Below are 25,581 nucleotides of genomic sequence, written 5' to 3'. Positions count from 1 at the left end.
CAAAGCGAAAGGAAGACACCTAAGCTATAATTTGCAGCAAACAAGCCCAGCAAACGAGCAGCTCCTATACTACTCTTGAACAAAGAGAAAGGAACTTTAGGAAGAAGCCAAAACTAGAATCCCAGCACTTCCATACATCCAGCTCCTCCCCCATGCAGCCTTGCAGCAAAAAAGCACAGCACACTGCCCAAAAAACGAGCGTCTCCTACTACTCTCGAACAAAGCCAAAAAAAGAAACTAGAGCTTCTCTCTTTCATTCTAGTTCTGTTATTATATTACTAGACAAACAATCTAGCTACAATAATTTTTACAATCATTGACAATCATTGTGTATCTTCTTGTAAATCACAATACAATATGTACAATGTTGTAGTTTGTAGCCCAGAGCAATCTATAGTACCGGTACTATAGCTCATAGTTCCCTGCTAAATACACTCAAATGGGATCTAATTCCAATCTATGCTCTGATGACATCAGAGCATAGTGATGACCACAGAGGGCAAAATACGCCCTTGTTACAACATATGCATTCTTGGAATCAGGGTGTGGCAAAATATTTTGTTCAAGAAAGGGGGCGGAATTGACACCTCAGAGCAATCGATCCATGTTTCATAGCCAGCAAAGGACTGTTGTATGTTTGAACAATTAAATTTCAATGGATGAACAATTGCAATTACAAGAAGACTCAAAGTGAGTGAACATGTAGACTATACTCATGCACGGTATATAGTGCACCTTGTGCATGGAGCTAGCTGGATGAGGCTAGTAAATAATTTATAGTGGAACCTTCGAATAAAGGACACTTTGGGAGCAGAGCTTTTGTCCTCTTTTCTAAGGTTGTCTTCCGGTGGGAGGTTTATTCAATTACTATTTATAGCCATATCAAGGAATTATAGATAGTATGTTCATGCATGTATTGTCTTACGGATCCTATTTTTAGTTCAAAACCTAAGGAACTTGCTGAAATCAAGCATTCTTTGCAGTATGTCAGTGATTAGCAATACATTACAAGCGACCTCTACCTATAAGAGGAAGTTTTGCATAGAGTTGGTCAGTGGGTAGAGCACGAAGCTTGTCCTCTGTCTGGAATCAAGAAGGTCTGCTTGTGGGAGGTTGTTTCTCAATCCGTGCCATATATAGCTATAATGTCCGATAGGTTGTCCTCTAGTGGGAGGGTTTGTTACGGATGATCCAGAGGAGGTACGACATGCAGGAGAATTGATTGGTAATTTTTACTGAGTCAGGAATTACGCAGATACATGAAGTCCTATAATTTATGGCTAATAAAAACAACAGGCAACAGTTGCAAGATCACTTCTATGTATCTATAGCTTGTTAGTTCTGGTATAAGGTCACTGCAATGAGCATCAGTGTACCTACATGTACACATATTTTGCTGATATTCGTAGCACGTGATTGTTATGTAATAGTAATTGCCCTACATGTTGAGTCAGCAAATTAATTAATATATATGCATGTGTAGCTATAGGTGATGCTCAATACACTGAGTGACCTTATAATTACACTATGCAACTCCCACACACATTCCATTCTACACCACATCACTAACACTTGCAGTTGTGTAAACTGTTAGCCATGAATAAAATTAAATGTGGGCTGGAGGTACAACGTTAAGTGGGTATGAATATATACAAGATTGTTTAATCTACATTGTGTCATTGTACTTCGGAGGAATGTTTTCAATCTTCGCAGTGAAGAAAACGAACATTTGGCAGTTAGACAGCATGTCTATTTTACGATCCAATTACACTTGATTTATAGTCTAGCTACCCTCTTTAGTAGCTGTTGTTCATGGAAACTTACCATTTATGTCAGCTTTTTCAAAAAATGAGAGGAGACTTGCTTGTTTACTTGCCATTGCAGATTCGATTGTGTTTCAAAGATGCAGGGGCGGATCTAGCAGGTAGCAGAGGGTGCTCAAGCAACCCTCCTGACCTTGGACAAATAATTATCTTTGCATGTGTCTCACTCATTGGCTGTGGAAGTCACCCTTAGACTTGGTATACTAGCTAGCTAAGTATAGCTGTTGGCCTATCTATTACAGTAGTGTCTTTTAAAAGCTACGATAAAAGCTCGACAAGCTGCACTGCAGTAGCTAGACTCGACAAGTAAATACAGAGTGCATGCTCTGCAAAATTATTACTGTCACATTGATGCCGCACCCACCGGAAATGACGTCAAAAGGGGCGTAACCCCAATTTTATCACGCTATCACACGAAATACTCCTTACCTCTCTTCCTCAGCACCTATATACCTACCACTTTTTCTAGATCCGCCACTGATATGTGCAATGTGCTTGCTCTTTATAAGATATACCGTATATGCTTGATCAGGAGCCGCGGCTACTAAATGTTTCATTTTGCTGGAAGAGGAGGCTACAATTCAAGAGAGGCCACTGTTCAAGAGCGGCGTTTATTAGCTCCATATAATTTAGTTTGTCATCAAAAGTTGTTTTCACCTGCATAAACTTGAACTCTGCCATGAGAAAGTCTTTGTGAAGCACTAACAAGCTGCTACTCATAGCTACGTACATGTAGCTAGCTGCTAGTAATAATTTTTTTGGCTGCCACGTGCAGAAATGCTAGAGTCAAAGTTCACCGAGGCTACTATTTGAGAGCGGCTACTAAATGTTTCATTTTGCTAGCAAGGGAGGCTACTATTTGAGTGCGGCCTTTATACAAGAGCGGCCTCTGATCGAGCATATACGGTATCTACGATGTGGTTCATCTAGCTGACCTTTGTACTGTGTACGCAGGGGCGTAGGGAGGGGGAGGGCTTTGGGGGCTGGAGCCCCCCCTTTCTCTGCAAAAACTACACTAAGAGCCCCACCTTCTCTGATGAGTCTTCAGCCTGGGAATTACTGGTATAGATTAGTGGCAGACAAACAGCATGTCCAAGAGCTAGCTATACTATACTAGTAACTTTGATTCTTTAGTGCAACTAAGCTAGCTAGCTTTAGCAGTATTATTAATTGAAGCAAGGTGTGGCTATTTCTTGCACATGCGCAATGAGTCATTAATTAGGGGGTGTGGCTTCCGGTCACCGGAATTTTCGGCGCTCCGCGCCAAGTAGTTTCTGGCGCGAACAGCTCAGCCCCCCCTTCCTCAAATTCCTGCCTACGCCCCTGGTACGTAACTATGCTAGTATAGCTAGCTCAGTAACTATAGCTAGTATAGCTCGACTACAAGCTAGCTAGCTGAACTTCATGGAGCAAGTAGGTAAGGTAGCTTGAGATAAGGGGGTGCTCCAGCACCCTGAGCACCTGTGCTTCCTATACCCCACTGCGTAATGCACTTGAGCACCAATCAGATTGTATAGCCCTTACTTATAGGTTATGCATTTGTTGGCTTCCCAGCTCTTCTCTGCAGCAAGCTGGGCTCTGTGGTTAGAGGTGCAGCTAATATTAATGTGATTATGCCTCGAGGCGTAGCCGCACAAGGGATACGGTAAAGCTGACTGTGTGTGATGTGTGTATGTGTGTGTGTTCCAGCTGTAACTGCTTAACGGTTGCAATGTGACGAACACTAACAGCTTCTATAGGCGTCTAGCCACGTTCCCTTGGATTTTGATTCGTAGATTAGCAAACTATCTTTAGTTTGACTCACATTGAAGGCTGTTGCAGTCTCTTCAGAATCTTGAGTATATATAGCCTTGCACTAAATCGCTATAGCTTTTTGTTAGTTACAAGCTAGAGTCAAAAAGAGCTGCTAATGTATGTCATATTGTTGATATAGTTATCAATCAACCCATGACCAGAAAAGCTACACTGATTGGCTTTAAAAAAACAGTTGACCTTTTTTTTAGTAAAAAAGTTTCTTTCAATTGCCCCCCCTATAATTCCAAAAGTCCTGGATCTGCCCCTGTATAACAGTTATATACATCGTTATAATTATTATCTCTAGCTGTAGTTTATAATACTCCTAATAATATTTGTTAGCAGGATAAGAGCTAGCCTCGATTCCAGGCCGCGAAGAGAAAGGCAGCCTGGTATACCTTGTTGCGCATGTGCGAAATAGCAATTTCATAATGCAAATTGTAAAAAACGGACAAAGTTAGAATACGTATGAGTCTTTCAGAGACACTAATCAAAGTAAAATAATTACCGTATATGCTCGATCAGAGGCCGCTCTTGTATAAAGGCCGCACTCAAATAGTAGCCTCCCTTGCTAGCAAAATGAAACATTTAGTAGCCGCTCTCAAATAGTAGCCTCAGTGAACTTTGACTCTAGCATTTCTGCACGTGGCAGCAAAAAATTTATTACTAGCAGCTAGCTACATGTACGTAGCTACAAGTAGCAGCTTGTTAGTGCTTCACAAAGACTTTCTCATGGCAGAGTTCAAGTTTATGCAGGTGAAAACAACTTTTGATGACAAATCAATTATCTGGAGCTAATAAACGCCGCTCTTGAACAGTGGCCTCTCTTGAATTGTAGCCTCCTCTTCCAGCAAAATGAAACATTTAGTAGCCGCGGCTCCTGATTAAGCATATACGGTATGCTGCAGCAGTGTTGCTTCTTTTAGCTCTGTTTATCAAAGAGGCAGTTTAAGAAGGCCTCTTAGACAGCTAGAGAGCTGCATGCCAGCTATTAGAGGAGTGGTGGACTCTTTAATACATCAATAGATCTTGAGTGAATAACTTCCTGAGTGTCGAGTTAAAGTTTATAAAAGCTTTCAGAAGCTTCTTTATCTTCAGCAATGCATGACTTCTTATCGAACATAAAGGCAAGATTTGGTAGCAGAAGACTTGCCTGGTCCAGATTACCACAGCCTCATCAGTGGACCCACAGGAACACACCATGCCTTTCCTATTCCTTATACAGCGTAGGGTATCGTTAGGTAGAGACTTGGCTTGATACAATAAAAAGCGTAAGAACTCGATCAGTCATCTTTGCACTAATATATATACGTAAAACGGACTGCAACTTCAGAACGATAATACGGTTTATTTTACTGACAGTAGTATTCATAAATACACGGATTACCCCCTTTTTGGGGTAATGTACGTGCATGCGCATATATACAATTAAGGTATATACCAGGCCGCATTTATTTTCGCGGCCTGGAATCGAGGGTAGATAAGAGCTGACTTCCTGGAGGTCTGACCACGAATATTTTACCCACGAATGAAGCGACCTTGCCTACCTTTCCCTACAATCTAAGCAGCAACCACGAAAATATTACCCACGAAATGTCTCAATAATTATTGCTGAACCACGAAATTTTGTCCCCAGAAAATTACCCGCTATACGGTAATTGATTAGGAGGTTTGGCTTCCGGTTAACCGGTTAACCCTCAACAATTTCGGCGTTACGTGCCGTATATATGGGTTAGCACCAGAACTAGGTGCATTATATACCACTGACTATAAGCCCCCCTTTCTGGAATTCCTGCCTACGCCCCTGATACATGCATATAAATATATCAAGTAATTCTCTGTATGACTGCATGCATGACCTTCCTCCAATCATCTAATTTGTACAGTGCTCAAGCCAAGGACTTATGGACGGCTGTAAGCAATAATGATGTCATCCAAGTGAAATCCCTGTTGAAACAGGGGGCAGACCCCAACCACCAGTTCTACTGGAGTGAGGAGTGGGCGGATAAGGGGCCTCCATTACATACAGCTTGTTATATTGGCTACCTTGAGATTGTGAAAACACTTGTTACCCATGGAGCTCATACTGATAAAGGTGCTGGGATGGACAACATGACTCTACTATGAAATAACAGTTGACTTTTTTTTTTAGTAAAATTGTTCAGCTGTTATTTTGCCACCCCTGCAAACCTATAAGCCTGAACAATCATGGTCGATCATTACCTACTCTTTGAGTTTGCATGCAGCAAATTGCAATGTTCATCATAATTATGACTGTGTATAAAAGCTATTAGTATATAGCTTTATGTTATGTATATATAGCTTTGGCATCTCCACCGAGGCATCAGCACCCGCGGTGCTTTCATTTTATTTAGTCACTGTATATTTTTCCTCTCTTGCTGTTTGTCTGTATCTGCTCATTAGAGACAAAGTCTTGCTAAATCACATTCCGTGTAACAATGGTGTTTGATTGTACAGATGTGAGGGATAATAAGGGACAGTCACCACTGGACAAAGCTCTGGATAATCTGTATAATAAAGCCTGTATGGATGTTGCCCTCTACCTTATGAGCCGTGGCTGTGCATGTGATGATAAAGACAAAGCCAATTTACTGTGTGCAGCATGTCAGTGGAGCAAACTGGATGTGGTGAAGGAACTAGTTGAGCAGCACAATGTTGACCCCAAGAGTAAGTGTAATAATTATTATTATGTGTTCACTACTTGGCCAACTGTATTATAATTATCAGTTGAGTACAACACTTGCGTAATGGGTGTGGTAATTATTATGGTGAAATTATAATTATAATTATAACCCCAAATATTAATCATGTAAAATTAATGTCTCACATGCAGTGGCGAACACTATAAAAAATGTGTGGTGAATATAACAGCAAGCGGTTAATTCAGTCATATTTATGTTATAGTTGTGACACATGCACGAGTGCCACATGGGATATATTGGCTCAGTAATGACTTAGGCCCGAGGGCCGCAGGCCTCGAGGGCAAAGGCACTACTGAGCCAATATATCCAATGTGTGCAGAGTGAGCTGTGTAACAACTGATTTGTTGCATTCCTTGTGCATTCCTTTCCGTGTACACATCACTCCTTTTATAGGACAACTAGTTTCAACTACTTGTGGTGGCTGTGGAATGCACCCAGACGCATGAAAAACGTTTTTTGCCTACCACTGAATCTGTTGACAGTGTTATACTATAAAAGGGACCGTTTCAGGTTACTGGGTAGAGGGTGGGCTTTAGGTAACTTCAGCCATACTATGCCAGTATCTAGATACAGGCTTGACCTGGCCATATGGCAGATATTGGCACAGTGTTTCCTTTGATCTGCCCACTCAAAATGCAACAAGTGTTGTTAAAATAATTTTTTCCAAGGTGAAATAACTAAGTGGGTGTTAAATGAAATGTCGTAAGCCAAAATTACTACCTGTAATTGTTTTAACAAACAGATAGGTTAAAGAAACATTTGTGCTATTGTAAATATAATTACGTTCTTTGTGGTTGTTTTAACTTATTGTCTATCTGTATAAATAACCCAGGTATTTAGTGTTTCTAGGCTTACTACCAGTCTAAACTGACCGTGAACCACTATTTTAACCCTTTCCCCGTTGAAGCCGTCATATGACGGCCACTCTAGTGGTAATTTTCAAAAATTCGCTGTGTTGGAGCTATGCGCATGCTGTAGGTACCAGCACATGTGCATTGAGCTGCTCTTTCACATGGTATCTTTAATATGCTGCTTTGAGGTACGCTTGGTACAATAATGTCGAAAGAAAAGTGACCGTTTGATAATGTTTCAAGATCTTCGTAGTACAACCTCAGTGAGGTTCTAGAGCAGCTAGACAGTGAGAATATCAATGCTTATGGCCTTATTGAGTGAGAGAATAGTGACTGGGATCATAGCTAGATAAGAAGCTACCTCAAGCTAAAGAATATAGAGCCTGAAGGCCTGAGGAAGAAGCTCTTGCCACCATTGAACTTGTAAACCTGTGTGTAGGTGAAGAAAACATTTCCCGGGAAAAGGGCGTCTGCTGGTACGACCTCACAGATAACTTTATGCAGATCCTGATTGAACCATGTCACCGTGAGAACATTGCGAACACTTATTTAGTGTCTTTAGCCACTTTGTGCCCTCATACAATATTATTTGTGTACATAATTGTGAATGTTTGTAAACAATAGCTAATTAGTGGGGTGGTCAGTTGCTAGGTAACGAAGATGGTGTCAAGATACCTCTGGGGTCTGCGCTACCTGTAGGAAATAGTTATACAAGTCATTTCAATGTATGGTTCATGATATATGAATTTTTAAAGAAAATTGTTATATATTCTGTATTTTCTTGTTTTAATTAAAACGGGGAAAGGGTTAAACACTGGCAGATAAAGCTATTCAAGTTAGATATACTGTGCAGCATTGAATCTCTTTTTACTCTAAAACTTTCACTGAACTTACGTTACCTGGAGTAGAGCACTAGCTATAGTTATAGTGCTAGTGAGAAAACAGTTGCAGGAATTGGGGAAGCTCTCAAAAGAAGCTTTTATAATTCTAAACACATGAAATATACAAGTCCTGTCTAAAACCTGTTTTAAACATACACTGGGAATAGCTAGTCCATTCTCTATATGCATTGCAATGCAGAGTGAGACCAGATCTTCCAAGTCAAGAAATGAGGTCAAATTCTTATCAGAGCCTGCATGCATGGCCTTTGCGTGTGCGCATGCGCATCAAGTCAATCATGACACGTGTAGTGTGCTTTAATTAAAGACAAACAAAGAAACTCTCATTCAGTATAGTTCCTCTGTGTGCTCAGGGGCGGATCCAGGGGTGATTTTGAGGGGCTGAAGCCCCCCCCTTTTGAAAAAACTACCTATATGTATTGCTAGTCTGAGGTTACAACAATTTTGCCACCAACCTTGTTACTTATGCATCTGCATGTAGACTCACTGACTTAAGAGATGCTAGACAACAGCCAAGTCTAGCTACTAAGAGTATAAAAGATGTAGGCTAGCTAGCTGGACATACTATAGCTATATATAGCTAGCTAAGCTAGAACTAATATAAAAGTGCATAGGTCAACTATTGCTGTTGCTGAGTCAGCTCCTTGTGCAATGTTTGTAGCCTCGATCATATCCCAGGCCTCTCTTCCTAGGCCTTGTGAAGGAGGCTATTGTGCTAGCCTCGATCCCAGGCCGAGTTTTCGCTTTTATAACGGTTAGGCGAACAACTGGGCCTGGTACTAGTTGTCTGCGCATGCGTCAAATTTTCATTGTATATTTGTGGTTGGCAAAAATATTTAATAAATCAATAATCGAAATTTGTACACAGAAAATGCACAGAGTGAGTACACAAAAGATGCACATAGGGAGCTGCTTCACAAAGGCCTGGGGAGTTGCCAGTTGTGCTGCAGCACAATTACAGTGACCCAGGGCAACTTCAGGATGATTGAATGCCTTCAAATTACGTTTCAAAAAGATTTAGCAGGCTGCTGGACTTCTCTGATTCCAGGCCCCAACTCGTAACTCATTGCTTGAGAAAACGTAGATTCTCTTGATGTCTCTGAGCTACCCAGCAACGCTCGAATGAGCAGGTCATACTCCAGTCCTGTGTCTGTGAGTATAGGACAATATTAAAAGAAACCAAAGACGGTAAAACCCTTACCTCAAACTGTCCAGTCTCGTCCGTTAGTATAGCCAAGAGGAGCACTGTTGGGATAGCTGGATATTAGCCATTGCTCCTGTACAGAGAAGTAGACATTTTAAATACGTGTAGATCTATACATATTAAATTTCTCGGTTATAGTGTCATTGTCGACGAGCTGATGATGGCAGCACCAAGTTCTCTAGCTCACACTCTTCACTTGATCCACCATATTAATGATGAAACTATAGTCTACCTACATTCTTGCCAAACATGAACAAGACTTGATAGCATAGCCGGCCATAGGGCCCACACAAAAATATCTGACATAAGTATAAAGCTTGACAAAGCTTTATACCTCTTCCCTTGTTGTTCAGTCTTCAGAATAAGCTTCAGAGAAGAGAGAAGCTTCAGCTAAGAGCCATTCCAATCGATTCCAATAATGATAAAACGGGAACTGACTTCTAGTACACGATAGTACACGAATATAAATGTCACGAAAGTGAACGAGAATATCCATTCGTCAGAATCTGACGAACGATTGACGCATGCGCAGACAACTAGTACCAGGCCCAGTTGTTCGCCTAACCGTTATAAAAGCGAAAACTCGGCCTGGGATCGAGGCTACTATTGTGCATGCTGTTGAGCAGCTGCAACATGGAGCAGATCTCAGACTTTTTAGCTGGTTGCAAGGAAGCAGCCTTACCTCCTCTCACTCTCAGTGCAGTCTGGGTAGGCATTGTGATTCTTTCATGTACCAAGAGTGCATGAATGTAGATGTAACATCTACAGTATACATCCTTTTGTTGATTAGAACGAGTTTTTTGTATTAACTTTTTCATATTCAGTATTCACTTATTAATATGACAGTTCAAAGGTAAAAGTGTGAGCAAATTGTAAAAAAGCAAAAAATTTCGCCTCCGGCGAGGCGGGAGGGGGATGCTCCCCCTCCCACACCCACCCCCTGGGTGGCTCCGCCACCCTCGTACGGGGCTTTGCCCCTCTCTACTAGCCCCCCCCTTTCATTTTTCTTGGATCCGCCCCTGGTGCTTATAGCTTTCCTATAGACTTTACATCACTACTACAGCGGTTCATGGAGTTTCAAAGGTCATGTGGTAATCTGCCACTATATCTCACTAGAAGTTGTAAAACTTAATACAGTGGAACCTCGATTGTCTGGACACTTTGCATGGCAGTGCCTTCATGCATGTATAACTATTTAACTGCATGTAGATTTAGAAGACTAGATGTGACCTTTTAAGGAGTGTAGCCAGGATTTTTTGGAAGAAGGGGCAAAACTTATCATCCGCACAGCAGCGCCGAAATTTTGACTGGAAGCCACACCTCTTAATTATGACGTCACAATTGACTTCTCTATTTAGTTGGGTGTGGCCTGATGTTTTAGAAGAAGCTAGTTTAGCCATAGATAGAATTAAGAGTAAGAGGGATTGGTAACGGAAGCAGTTCACGTGATCATTTTCCATTGAATCTGCAGTAAAACCTCGAAAACTATCTGTGTTACGCCCTATAAACGAGGCTATTTACTCGCTCAAAATAAGAAAATTGTGTTTTCTCGAGACATTATCTTTTTCAGTAATTTATAACATGCCCAGTCTGGCCACGTGTTGTACTTGCTAATTGACTGATCACACCCAGTAAAAAGGGACATTCCAGTAATTAAAGTTTTAGGCGAACAGCTGCTATTTATAGTCTTGTATAAATATGAGTGAGTTGCACAGACTGAGCATTATGCTTGTGGTATATTATGCAGTGTGTGTAGAAATAGGCAATCAGCTTGCCCTAGCCCATCTACAGCTTTAGCTTGTTGACACAGCCTCGATTAAACCGCGGGTAAAGTGGATGTTACACGAGGGTACTTCTGTTACCAATCCCTCTTCCTCTTCTATCTATGGTTTAGCAAAGAACAAGAACTGTCTATAGATTTAGACCAGAATAGCTCACTGTTTAGAGACTAAATCGTTTTGCTTGCCTATACTAGCCAGCAAGATTCCGAAGAAAGGGAGTGCTCAGCAAGATAATCAGATACAATAACTTGAGCAGAGTATAGTAGAGATCCAGAAAAAGGGGGGCATTTTCCCCCTTTGCCACCCCCTGGCTACGCCACTGCTTTTGTGAGCATACAGAATAAGTTAACTGGCCTTATGTTGACGTTGAAGTGTAGTAGCATCCCTATATATACAGCTGTAGTAACTCCATGCCCTATATAGCTATAATATATCTGGTGGTGAGTTTGTACTGATATATCTTGTAAAACCAAGCCAAGTATATCGCTGGCCACGCCCCTTTATTGAAGGGGCATGGCATTATAAGGGAAACATGTTTTTGTACTCCTTTTCACATTGTTTATACTGAAAATCAAATAATACGGAAAAATTTGCATGGTAACATGCAGAGGCAGGTCAGATAACCGGACAATCTAATGGAAACCACGCCTTTAACAGCAGTGCCACATGCATGCATGGTTGTCAAGCATCTGCAGAAGATAAGCAGGCCTGTTTTCATAGTAGCAGCTGCAATGCGCATGCACATATTTTAAGAGACATGCCCAAAGAAAATTGTCAAGCCGGATTATCGAGGTTCTATACTGTACACCAATTAATGGATAGACAAAAAAAAACTTGCCTACTCAGCCGGTCACTATACTATCTCATCCATGCAGCTGGGATAATTATACTGACCATAATGAAAGCACTGCAGGTGCTGACGCCTCAGTGGAGGTGCCAAAGCTACATAACATAAAGCTACTATATACAGTGAAACCTCCATAAAACGGACACCATTAGGGGAACAGCCTTTTGGCCGTTATAGAGAGGTGGTCTTCCTTGGGAGGTTTTGATTGCCAGCTACGTATTTTCTATGAGTCATTTCTTGCTGCAAATGAATCTTGGGGCTTTGCTAACTGCTTAAATTCTTTAGCTCATACAATCTTTGAAAAGGCTGTATATATATAGAGAGACAAGCTACAGCCAGGTTTTAACGATTGTGCAAAATAATGCTATCTCAGCAATAATTTTCTGCTAATTCTGGGTGTGGGCTGTCCATTCTGGGAGGTTATTTTCCATTGCTAAAGCTAGTTGCATGGGGACTAGAAAGCTGCTCGTTATACGGAGTAGAGAGGTGGTCGCTCCTGAGAGGTTGCTTTATACATTGAAGTCATGCATGCGGTTTAATTCAATCCAGACCTGAGCTCTTGGCCAATATATAGTGTGTGGTTGCTCTTTGGAGGTGGTCGTTAATGGAGGTTCCACTGTAATAGCATTTATACACACATTATGTATTGAAAGAATCCAGAATCACCATGATTGAACGATATAGATATACCAAAAGTTAAAAGAATCACCATGATTGTTGTTTAAAACGATAGATACCAAAAGTTCAAGCCAAAGATTAATGCTTGCAGCTCTCTTCTTACTGTTGCAGCTATATATACCAATATAACTAACGTTCTAGTGCAGAGGTAACTACTAAGTAGAGTAGCAACACTCCCTGGACAAGTTTGGCTACGTGCTCTTCTGAAGAGGCTGCAATGGCATTCCATGCATTCAAGCAAAACTATAGGCATAACTCGAGAACGAAGCATTATTTTGCAAATCCACGAATTAAGATCCAAGTAAACATGACTAGAAGCCTATATATAGAAACTCTTACTTGCATGTTATTGATCCTTGAGCAGCTGTAGCAGTCTATACACACACACACACACACACTATATACCGTATACCTCGCTTGCGCATGCATGCGCATGCACCGAAGCATAATTAGAGTATGGAAATGCTTGTTTCTTAACTATATACATAATATTTATGATTGTCAAATGGAATATTTTATATAGGCTGCATATTGAATAAAGATTCAGTAAGTTAAACTACAAACCACTCTTTTGTTGTCATTGTGCATGTCATCACTTCACTGAGGTATATCACCACACACAGATGCGAGGGGTAAGTACAACCAAACACCACTGCACAATGCTTGTGAGGGAGGAAGTCTACAAGTTATGGATTTATTAAAGAAAGTATGCAAGGTGGATAATTATGGTGAGTGATTATACAATCGAATTGGCTTCTTTTATATATATAGACAATGCATCACAAGCCCCCCCCCCCACGAACACCAGACAGCACTCATGACTATATATCTCCATACATGTATATGTAAGGCCTGGGTCATTGAGATGCGACTCCTGCCATGCCAGCACTGATAGCATTAATTGCAACATTTATTGTATAGATTATGTTATAGTTGTGACACATGCACGAGTGCCACATGGGATATATTGGCTCAGTAGTGAGCTGTGTAACAACTGATTTGTTGCATTCCTTGTGCATTCCTTTCCGTGTACACATCACTCCTTTTATAGGACAACTAGTTTCAACTACTTGTGGTGGCTGTGGAATGCACCCAGACGCATGAAAAACGTTTTTTGCCTACCACTGAATCTGTTGACAGTGTTATACTATAAAAGGGACCGTTTCAGGTTACTCGGTGGAGGGTGGGCTTTAGGTAACTTCAGCCACACTGTGCCAGTATCTAGATCACAGTTCAAGGCTTGACCTGTGCCATATGGCACAGTGTTTCCTTTGATCTGCCCACTCAAAATGCAACAAGTATAGCGTTAATGAGTTCATCATGAACATTATATGTTATTCGTTGCAAGTGATGTCATGTGTCAGTGTGTTTACCTGTTGATAGGACGGTGGTAGTGGAGAAGGGCAGCAGCAACACTGTGGTACTCTGTATCACTACAAAATGACAGAGACAAACGATTAAAATCTTTACTAGCTGAAACTATTGTACAATATCTCAAAAGTGGCGGGCTTAAACATTGTCAAATTGTTTAAGCTCGCGTAAGATAGAGTAGGTTGTCATGATTATGTTTCCATAGGAAGTCAAAATGTGCAAACCAGCATAGCTAATGCTGGCTTCTTTAGCTCTGACATGCAGCCACTCTATATATATAGAGGTTGTTGGCGCAGCCATATACAGGTAATAGCGATTAGCAACGGAATTTAGATCAACAGCTAGCTCAGCTTGACAAAAAGGAATAAAATGGAGATACTAACAGCACATGGCACAAATCATACATAATTATACCTATACGCCTACACACATTCTAGAATGTTCTAGATCCTTATAGTTTACGGGCTACATGTGCTCTTTTCTCACAGAGGTAGGCTATATTCTCTGCATGCATGGGTAGTTAAGGCCCGGGTCTGGCTGTAAATATCAAAATTTAACAATATATGTTCATACTGCTGTATTAGTTGCAATAATACAATGTATGCTGCATCAAAATGATCCAAAATAAAGCTCAATGTTTTCTTTTTCCAAACAACTAATTCAATTATGCTAATTAGCCCCAAAAATGGTGATGACATCATGGCATTTTTTTTATATTTTTAGGTTCCTTTAGTGAGATCTTTTTTGTTGGTAATTTTCTGCACATTTTATAGAACTACAAATGCGGTCATGAAGATGCTAAGATCAAGCTTCAAAAAAACAAGGCTAGATGAACTTATCATTGCTATATGTACTAGCTAGTATCCAGCGGGGGAAGAGTATAGGAGTTACTGTATTTTTGAGATACACAGCATAGCCTACCTCTAGAGTGGGCTGTCAGAGCTAAAGAATCCAGTATAGCTAAGGCAGTTTTGCACATATTCACTTCCCCCGCTGGAAATATAATCATGACAACCTACTCTATCTTTTTTAGGGCCCAAGTCCACCACATTTGTTGCTAAAGATTCTGTACAATAGTTTCAGCAGCTAGCTAAGCAAGTACCTTGACACAGACATCAATTGAAATTAATAATGTTTATGTATCTCATTAACACTACATAATCTACATCATCTACATTAAATGTTGGTAATGAATGTTATCAGTTCCTGACCCAGGCCCAGAGTTGTGTATCTCAAGAATACTCTTCCCCCTATGGATACTATAGTACCTAGCTAGGAGATGTTCATCTAGCCTCGTTTTTGAAGCTTGATCTTGGCGTCTTCATTACCGGTTTTGCGTCTCATACTAAAAAGTGTCACGACATCATCACCATTTTTTTGGGGCTAATTAACATCATTGAATTTAGAAAAGGCTTGCAAAATGCATTGATTTTCAATGTAAAAGGGTGTGTCAGCTCAGCACAATTTTACTGAGGAAGCTATACAGGAAGTAGTTAGTGGGCATCAAAAAAGCAATAAAATTTCCAGGCTCACGAATCATTAGCACGGTAGTGCTAATACTGAGTAGGTTGGGTCGAAAGCAGCAAAAGGCCCCCTCTGGATCTCACCTAAGACACAAGACACAGTTATTTTGAGTTTATATATCTGTTGCCCATATCATTTGTGACATTTGTGTGAAATATGAACTGAATTGAACATTGTACAAAAAAGTTATAAGAACAGCAAAACAAAAAAAACAACAACTTTTTCTTCATCTTCCTCTCACGTTCTTCAGTGAGATAATCTAGAGAACTGTAGGTCCACAGGACAAACTAATGGCACCGTACTGTTCTCTGTCGCCTTGGGTAGTGCAGTAACTAATCTCGAGTTAACTTTGCTAGGGTGGAAGCTACGCCCTCTTTAATGAGTGCAGAGGTGAGGTCGCCATTGTTTTCCTACTGAGCATGCTCAGACATAGCAGAAAGCATGGCCACACCCCTCTTATCTTAGCAACCACTTGAGATCTATAGCAACAGTACTGTTTTGCACTGTCGATTCTTACCGCTCCAGTTAATGCCTTGCTATAGCCTCGATCTCAGGCCGCACTTCATCAGGGAATCACTCTTAGACGGCCGCGCCGGTGAAGGAGGCTAGGCTAGCTCCTCGCATGCAAGTTAAGTTGACACAAGCTCTTATCTGAGCAGCTTTTATTCTGCCCCTTATCATAAATTTAAGTTATCATAAAGTTCTTGGTCTTGCAGAGATGCATGCAATAATCATATGGCTTATGATTATTGCATGCATCTATATTATACAAGACCAAGAACTTTATGATAATTATCATGACAGACACTGCAACAGTGCAAAGAAAAATTCAATCAGCCTACAGCTAGCTAGCTATAGATCTAGCTGTAGCAGCTTTCTTTTTTATCATAGTACAATGGTAATGCCACCTACTGAAGATATTTGATCTAGGTAGCACCATAGAATCTATGTGCTGGTACCTATAAGAAAAAAAAGTGTACAAACAAGTGTATTTGTGAAAAAAATAATTGTGAGAAGTAGACTACTGCATGTATAGCGCGAAATTTTCGAGGGGCTTAATTTTTACGGATTTCGTGGGTTAGCAATCATACACGAAAATTAAGTCCATGAAAATTGTTCCTTTAATTAGAATCACCTGCTATAACGTGCAAAGGCGTAGCTTCCGGTAAGCAGTCATTCCGCGAACATTGTGCAACGAAATGCTTTTAGAGGCCAATCCACGAAATATAAGTGCCTCAAAAATTTCGCGCTATATACGATATATCTATGGTTGCATGTTGGATAAGCTGTTCAAACCAAAAAGGGAGTGCACAAGATGGGTAACCCTAAAAAAACCACCCATTAACAAAACGTGATTAGTTATGTGGCCTCCCAGGACCACTCTATGCATGCATGCAGTGAAGAAAGTTTGCAAACAAGTGCAAAAAACATTTTTGAAAAAATGGGGAAGAGTAGGGTTGGAAGAGCATGTGCATTGAAGTATGTGGGTTGGTATAGTCTTTGCATGCTCCAACTAGTTGGGAGTGGGGCTCAATCTTTACGATCTTTAACAGTTGGGTCCAGCACTACTTCGAGTTTTGGTGGGCAGGGCTCATCTGTAGAATCTCAAATTCAGGAGTGCTATTCATGCACTCCTGTAATTATATACACCATGTGTTTCGGTGCTGGTCCTCCCTGGTGGAAAGAAAAGTCTCATTCAAATGCATTATTATTGTATCGAAACACAGCAAGTTGATGGTCAAATAGGGGATCGAGCGCCTCGCATAAAGAAAAAGGTGAACGAAAAGTAGTGCTGGACCCAACTGTTAAAGATCGTAAAGATTGAGCCCCACTCCCAACTAGTTGGAGCATGCAAAGACTATACCAATCCACAATCTTGTTTTCAAACTGTTTGTTATTTCAATGCACATGCTCTTCCAACCCTACTCTTCCCCATTTTTTCAAAAATTTTTTTTGCACTTGTAGTAAATATGACTATAATTATTGCTGCATGCAGGCAGAATCCAGAATCACATGCAGGGAAACTCGAAGAGTTCATGGTAATGATAGACTACGATTGTTGTTAAAAACGATCGATGCCAAAAGTTCAAGTCTAAAATTGATGGCTGCATCAGCAGAGCATTGTATAGCTCTCTTCTCACTCTTGCAGCTACCAATAGCTAGCATTTTAGTGCAGAGCTAACTACTAAGTAGAGTAACAACACTCAGTGAACAAGTTTTGCTACGCACTCTTCTAAAAAGGCTGCAAAGCAGCATTCCAAGTAGGCATAACTTGAGATTCTGAACGAAGCATTATTTTGTGAATTAAAATCCAAGTAAACCCATGAAACTAGTACTTGCACTTCATTGATCCTTGGGCATATGTTGCAGTCCGCTACACACACACACACACACACTGACACACAGACACACAAACACACCACCATATACCTCGCTTGCATGCGCATGCGCACTGAGGCATAACATGCAAATGCCAACTGTATAGTGACCGTGGTCTATTATTCTGTAGTTGGAATAAAAAGCACGGTTTGGTAGAGAGAACGGCTGAGGTAGTTAGAGGATAGTTAGAGCACAGTTGGTGGTAAAAATAATTATTTTTAGCTGTATAATGGTGGAAGTTCTCGAAACATTGATAGCTGCTCCATTGTTGCAATGTATTACTGAATTTACAGTGATCTATAACTTAAAGCTTCTAGCAGTATTTATCTTGCACACAAATGTTTTTTTCTCGAGTAAAGGCTATAATATAGTTTGCCTCTCCAAAATCAAATCAAGGTTACTATATACTACTGTATAGTTAGCTCTACACTAGAGCGATATAGCTATTGGTAGCTGCAAGTTATAGTTCTAACACGGGCACAAGGGATGTATGGAATATATTGCACTGAAGCACGAGGGCTGAGTGCAATATATGCCATGCATCCCGAGTGCACGTGTTATAACTAGTTTATATCCCAAAGGCATACAAACATAACACTATCTTTAGTAACACAATATAAACTGCACAAAAAAGATGACAAAGACAACTCTAGACACAGCTCCATCTTTTATTTCTTCTAGACGTCAGTATATGCAGCGTATAAGATTGGCATGACCGGCGAATGGCTTGACACAAAATTATTGGAGTTCCAACGCTGAAACCACTGCAAAACAGCCCCACCCCCACTACTGCTGCAAAGAAACAGCCCCACCCTACTTACTACTGCTGTGAAGAAACAGCCCCACCCCACTACTCCATGCAGTGGCGTTTCTAGGAATATCAATAGGAGGGTGCTCAGGTCGCGCAAAAGCGCGAAATTTTTTTGAGACCCGCCCACGCACTGGAAGCCACACCCACCTCTACTGCACATAACAGGGGATACACCTTGATAAAGAACGGTCACAATGATACCATGCATTGCCTACAACCATAGATAGAGTATTATATGCTACAACTGACTCATCTCTATAGCTATATCACTATCTACAGGTATGTTATGGTGTATATGTGTAGAAGTTAGTCTAGTTAGTCGATCGTTCTGTGTGTGATTGTACTGCTGTCTTTATTCTCTTCAGACCACTGAAAGACGGCTTCTCTGCTGAGCAGCTAGTGACAGGCAGAGTGCACAATAATTACTGATATACCATGTATATCACCAAGAAAATCTGTATCAAAAACAAAATTCTTTGTCCTCTACCTGGTAGTCTAGTTTCTAGTCCTCTGCTGGTACTTTCTGAATTATATAGACACTGACAGTGACAAGGAACAACCTCCTGATGCAGACTATTTTGTGGCATTAATAAGTCACAGTACGCATGCCCAGGAAACTTGGATACCGTATAGCGGGTAATTTTCGGGGGACAAAATATTCGTGGTTCAGCAATATTGAGACATTTCGTGGGTAATATTTTCGTGGTTGGAGCTTGCACTGCAGGTAAAGGTAGGCAAGGTCGCTTCATTCGTGGGTAAAATATTCGTGGTCAGACATTCAACCATGAAACCACGAATATTTTGCCCCACGAAAATTACACGCTATATGGTATCTAAAGGGTGTGGTCTCTAACAGTATAAAAACTCTTCTGCGAGCTCTAGCTAGCTCTGTAGTGCAAGCTCAGGCTCAGCTCCCAGCTATCCAGTAAGTTGCAGTAATTAATGTTTAGCTTAGGGGGGTGCTTGAGCACCCTGAGCCCCTAGCTGGATACGCCACTACTCAGTGTATGCTTGAACAGCCCTCCACTATCCTCGGCATCACAACCAAGCCAAAGAAGCTCGCCTCTACACTGCAAAACAGCTCAAGCCCCCAGCTAAAAGAGCCACTTCTAGTGCTATTTGACATGCATCACGAAGTCGAGAACTAGGCCTAGGAACACAGAATCTTCACAAAACCTTGGATAATTTTAAAACCTGCATGGTTGCAAAGAATAAACTCCAGAAACTCCAGCAGTGCTGAACATTCCTGCATGGCTGGACTTACTTTGATACTTGTTATTTCTCATGATACAATTAATTTTTTAATGCCAGAGGGGCGTTTTGTGGTTAGTGCATTATGACTTTGCGGTCAGTGCATTATGACTTTCAGCAGTGCATTATGCTGCATATTGCACTTGGCAACAACGTAGCAACGGGATATAAGCAGATACAAACTACAAACCAGTTAACGTACCGTTTCACACTCGTGCTCTATGAATATTATTGGCATTCTCGAAGCATCATGTAGCACTCGGCTTTGCCTCAGCTACCTGCATGAGCTTCTCAAACTTCCGCTTGCAGTCTGCCCTAAGACCCCCAACTTATCAGTGTTTGCAAGACAAGACAGGAAATACATACCACAAGTATTTTAATGGTATTCATAAGGATGACATCACAAAAACATTGTTTCGTAATTATATAATGAGATTCATAATGATGACATGCACCCTCTGCCAGATTGTAGTGAAGGGTGATTTTTTCTGAATTTCCAAAGCTCATAATTATAACACAGACCATTTAGAACTTGTTACTAGGTGACAAATTAGTTCAATATGGAATGTATTGACTCAGCATGGATTGAGATAGTGTGAACAGCTTGCGTAAAAATTCAAAGATAGCTCATTCTGAATAGTCTCTGTGTGGTTGGTGGAACTCATGGCTGCATATCTCCAGATGTGAAAGGGACCAGTGACTGCCTAAAGTATCAACTAGTGCATCTGATTCATGTGCATGCATGCTTAGCAGCAAGCTAGAAGGCTTGAAGTCATTCATGATGTGTTCTATGCTATTGCCAAGTTGTGTATTTATGTCGAAGTTTGTGTAACTGCTTTGCAAACACCATGCATTCATTTGTAAGGCATTTACCTTGAATATGTTGTTATTCAGATCCTTCCTAATTGTTCAATCAATAATTATTTTTAGCTTGCTACGTCGATGGTGAACAGCTTGCTCAAAAATTCGAACTTTCCGCAATCATTATTTTAACAACTTTATGCTATATAGTTTAACCAAAATTCATAATAATTATATAAAGTGTTTATCCTGTTTTTATTACATATTTCAACTTAGATAGCTCTAAAAACCTTTATTTTTATCAGAAACAAAGAATATATTCATGAGGAAACTTGTAGCACTTCCTGTCTTACAATTTGGTGTCTTAGGGCAGACTGTTGGCCAATAATATATGAGTTAATGCATCGGTGTGAGTGCTCAATGGATGGCTGAAGTTAACTTGTCACTAGAAATCCCATACCAAACAGTGTTTATAGAACTAATTCCATTATTAATTTGTATGTGTATATAATTATAGGGTTGCTTTATTGTCCCACAATTCTGAGTCTATTCTATAATAACGTATCTCACTTAATAATTGACCATTGAGGTATCACCACACACAGACGTGGTTAACCAAGCACCATTCATGAACAATCCTAATGAAGGAGAAAGCCTACTAGTTGTGAAGTACTTAGTGGAGAAATGCAAATGTGATGTTGGTGAGTCAATGTGCATGTATACTGTTTCATTAGACAACTCATGAATATATAGATTATCTATTATTAAATAACTGTTGTTGTTATGCCTCGAGGCGTATAGCTGCAGAGGGATATGGTACAGCTGACTCTGTGTGTGTGTGTGTGTGTCTGTTTCAGCTGTATATAACTGCTCAACGGTTGCAATGCGACAAAAACTAACAGTTTCTATATAGCAAAAGTTATCAATTATCAACCGGGGTTTGCACCTAGCTAGCGTTATATAATTATAACCTCAACTGCACTATAGCTAGGCGTCTAAAGCTTGTTTTAAGTTTGTACATGAAGGTAAACTCCTCTTCTACAAGTATACAAGTAGTTCCATAAGCTTTCTCACCTTGAAAGGGAGCCATGCATGCATACGAGCTCCAAGAGTTCCGTTATATATATATATAATATATATAGCTTATATTTATCATCCATGCAGCTTCTTATAAAACAATGTAAGCTAATGTTGGTGGTGCTTTAGGTTGAATTCCTGCATGGGTATAATTATAACAAACGAGGTTGGTCACGAAGCCAACATATTAATAATAACGTCCTCTTTAATAATGCCTCGGTGCGCATGCGCAAGCGAGGCATATATACGGTAGTGTGTTTGTGTGTGTGTCTGTCTATCTGTGTCGTATGTCTGTCTGTGTAGACTGCTACAGCTGCTCAAGGATCAATGAACTGAGTTTCTATAGGCTTCTAGTAATTGGATTTTCATTTGTGGATTTGCAAAATAATGCTTCGTTCTCGAGTTATGCCTAGTTTTGCTTACTTGGAATGCCATTGCAGCCTTTCAGAAGAGCACGTATAGCCAAACTTGTTTACCGAATGTTGCTACTCTACTTAGTAGTTAGCTCTGCACTAGAACGCTAGCTATTGGTAGCTGCAAGAGTGAAAAGAGAGCTGCAAGGCTCTGCAGACGGTCATTAATTTTAGACTTGAACTTTTGGCATCGATCGTTTTTAACAACAATCATGGTCGATCATTACCCACTCTTTTTCATTCTGGGAACTGAAGAGTATAATTCTTAGACGATGACATAGCTGAGCTATAAATTCGCTCTGCAGTACGGCCACTATGAATATCATTGGTGACGTATATTGATACCTCTGATAATAAATCCTGTACTGTGCACGAATGTATCTGCATGATTGTACTTATTGACCAATGTCAATGCTGTCAGTACTACTACAAGATCTCTGTCCCTCACCTGTCCAGATGTGACTGATGATGATGACAAGACTCCTCTTGACAGGGCATTACAGTGGAAGTACACTAACGTTATTGGCTATCTCCAGTCTTTCCCTAAAATCTCCACTCCTGAACCAGGTATGTGTGCACTTATATACATGCATAGCCAGCATTCATGACTGCATGTATAGATTGACAGTTATCACTGACATAATAGAGCTAGGAAGTGAAATTTATATATTACCAGTGGCGTAGCCAGGATTTTGGGAAGGGCAGGGCTCAAATCCATTGAGCAGGGCCTTCTTGAATAGCTTGAAATTTTACCTAAAAAAAAAGTCATCACTTTTCATCAGCAGTAACATATCTATGGCAGTAAGCATGCACATGTAGATGGCCCTGCTCACATTTCCATTGAATGACATCATTCTAGTAACTACGCATGCAGTACAGTGCAAAATAGATTGACAGATCAAGCTGGTTTGGAGTTAATGAAACACAAAAGGGGGGGCTCTAGCCCCGTCAGCCCCCCTCTGCCTACGCCACTGATTACTAGAAATACCATACCTATTTTATACAAACATATACTCATGCAGTTAAACTTAATTGGCACACAATGAGCTATAGCCATGCCGTTTCCTATGATATGCGTATACCGTACTCTACCGAGATTACGCCCACCCCAATTGCATGCTACAAAGCTGCTACAGATGGGATGGGCTTAATTTCGAAAACAAAATAGTTTTGTAGAATAGGTATGGTATTTCTAGTAATATACATTTCACCTCCTAGCTCTATACATGCAGTCATGAATGCTGGCTATATGTATGTGTTTGCCTCGAAATTAAGCCATTCATTAAGAAACTATTCTTTTCTGTCTGCGTCTGAGGCCTGTCAGCTCTTGAAATACAATCAGCATTACAACAATTGTATTGCATGGGTAAAGTAGCTAGGTATAGAGTCAAGATTCTGCATCAGAAGGTTGTTCCTTGTCACTGTCAGGTCTTCAACAGAGATACAGAGAAGATTGTCTTTGTCTCTTATATACTTGCAAATAAGATCTAGCTGTATCTATATTTAGCTATATTCAGAGCTAAAAAATGCATCACTTTCTGGTGGGCGTATATTCTCGAGGCAAATTACTAATATAGCCTTATGCAGGAACTTTCACTCAAAAGTGGGGGTGGGCATAAATTCGGACGTGGGCGTAATCTCGGTAGAGTATATGTATTACATATGTATAGGACAAGTGTTTGCTGTATATACAATTACAGCGTTCTATATTATAGTGACCCAAATAAATTGTATTTAGAGGTGGAATGTAAGTATAGTTAATGTACAGTGTAGAGGGGTTTATGACTGTAAACCTCCCGACCACGAGGGCGTAGCCCGAGTGAGAGGTGTGGTTTACTGTTATAAACTCCGAGGCACTGTGCATTAATTGATATATGTCCCATCTGATTGGCTGGCTGGTTGCTATGCATCCATCCTATATAAGCTGCATGACTACCACATAATTATAGCAACACTATATTCAAAAAAGAAGACAACTAGGAAAAGAGAGCTCGTCCACACCAAGGCTCCTGTCCACACTCAAATCTTGCGCAGCCTGGACAAAATATGAGCAGCCAGCCCCTCCCTCCAAGCGACCGGTACAGAGCCACTCCCCCTCTCTATTCAATTAGTCAGCCCCTCCCTCCTACTGTGCAGCAACCAGCCAGAAGAAACAATACAGCTAGCTCTAGACAGGCTGACCAGCTCTCTTCAGCTATACCAGGCTAGTAGGCAAGCAAAGGTAAGCTTAAAATAGCCACGCCTATATTATTATTAAAATGGCTTCTTTTTCTTTGCTGAACAGGCCTAGTGCAGTGCGTGCAGTCAGTCAGTACTATAGTGCTAGTGAACACTGAAAAAGCTCAGCCTGAGCCCAAGCCCTCTACCATGCAGAGTGTCTCTAAAGCAGCTCTTCACACAGCAGAATTTTTAATGAACTAGTCCACAGACTATATACACCCTCTGTCTCTATGTTTTCATTTATGACATTTTATTTCTCATGCAAGACATTGCATTCATCTTCATTCATCGAAAACACCATTATATTTTTTGCATGATTATGCTTGAGGTGCCAATTAAATGAGCAATATTTTCCCTTGTAGCCCTGAGGTGCCAATTTATGACAGTTAAACCCCACTAGACTACATGGCAAAAGTGTAGTAGGTGCATGGGAAATATGACAAAGTATACAGTATAGAACCTCGATTATCCGGCCATCAATTATCTGGAACCTGGATTATTCGGCTTGGCAATTTTCTTTTAATACTTCAGAAAATGGGCGTGTCCCTTAAAGCGCGCGCATAGTACAATAAATTTGACAGCTGTACATAAATTATAGGCTGAGTATATAGCATACTATAATTATACTATAGTAACACCATAGTAGAAATGCATGCTGACTCTAGCAGAGAGGACAAAGTTTGTTGCCAATATAACTGTCCGTATATTGTCCGTATCGTCCGTATCGTCCGTATCGATGCAATCTTCATGGATCCATCTCTCGCAACTACATTGTAGCCATTCTCTTCCAGTGCCAATATCTTCTTCAATAACACAACAGTAAAGTTTGTCAGTTTTATCCTTGTCAAGACTGGTTTTTTTCCGAATTGATCGGTTTTCAGTTTCTGTGGCATGATTCCTCTTTGTAGAAGTTTGCCTCTCCGCTGCTTTCTTTTGCTTCTCCTCTGCTATCCGTTGCCTCTCCCCTGCTTTCTTTGCTTTGGCCTGATCTCTTAGCTGCTTTCAAATTGAGAGCTCTTTCGTTTGTCTTGCAATTGCTTTGCATTTTTGTTCTTCAGTCTTTTTTCTGTTTCTCTTTCCAGTTTACGTTGTTGTTTCTCCAATGTAACTTGTTGCTTTTGTTCTTCTTTTTCA

The 25,581-nt window shown here is 40.5% G+C and overlaps 1 protein-coding gene and 1 long non-coding RNA gene across 2 annotated transcripts; one reads left to right on the top strand and one right to left on the bottom strand.

Moving 5' to 3' along the window:
- The first annotated feature begins 556 nt into the window (after positions 1 to 556).
- Positions 557 to 24,810, top strand: LOC135331612 (poly [ADP-ribose] polymerase tankyrase-1-like). The gene is made up of 8 exons (XM_064526840.1): positions 557 to 690; positions 5,504 to 5,712; positions 6,096 to 6,305; positions 13,224 to 13,328; positions 21,343 to 21,438; positions 22,684 to 22,794; positions 24,177 to 24,448; positions 24,512 to 24,810. The coding sequence occupies exons 1-7, from the start codon at positions 656 to 658 to the stop codon at positions 24,275 to 24,277; spliced, it is 867 nt and encodes a 288-aa protein (XP_064382910.1). The 5' UTR covers positions 557 to 655; the 3' UTR covers positions 24,278 to 24,448; positions 24,512 to 24,810.
- On the bottom strand, positions 8,924 to 9,593 carry LOC135333384 (uncharacterized). Its single transcript, XR_010393851.1, has 2 exons — positions 9,292 to 9,593; positions 8,924 to 9,240 (listed from the first exon to the last, which is right to left on the bottom strand). It is a non-coding gene; the product is annotated as an uncharacterized LOC135333384 (long non-coding RNA).
- Positions 24,811 to 25,581: the final 771 nt, after the last annotated feature.

This window comes from Halichondria panicea, chromosome 1 (assembly GCF_963675165.1).
Source record: "Halichondria panicea chromosome 1, odHalPani1.1, whole genome shotgun sequence".
NCBI lineage: Eukaryota > Metazoa > Porifera > Demospongiae > Suberitida > Halichondriidae > Halichondria > Halichondria panicea.
This window is presented reverse-complemented; position numbering and strand designations above follow the sequence as displayed.

Coding starts and splice junctions, on each gene's coding strand:
- LOC135331612 (XM_064526840.1), top strand. CDS start 656: ATGGATGAACAATTGCAATTACAAGAAGACTCAAA. Junction 5,713..6,095: donor TGGAGCTCATACTGATAAAG/GTGCTGGGATGG, acceptor TTGATTGTACAG/ATGTGAGGGATAATAAGGGA. Junction 22,795..24,176: donor AATCTCCACTCCTGAACCAG/GTATGTGTGCAC, acceptor ACATAATTATAG/CAACACTATATTCAAAAAAG.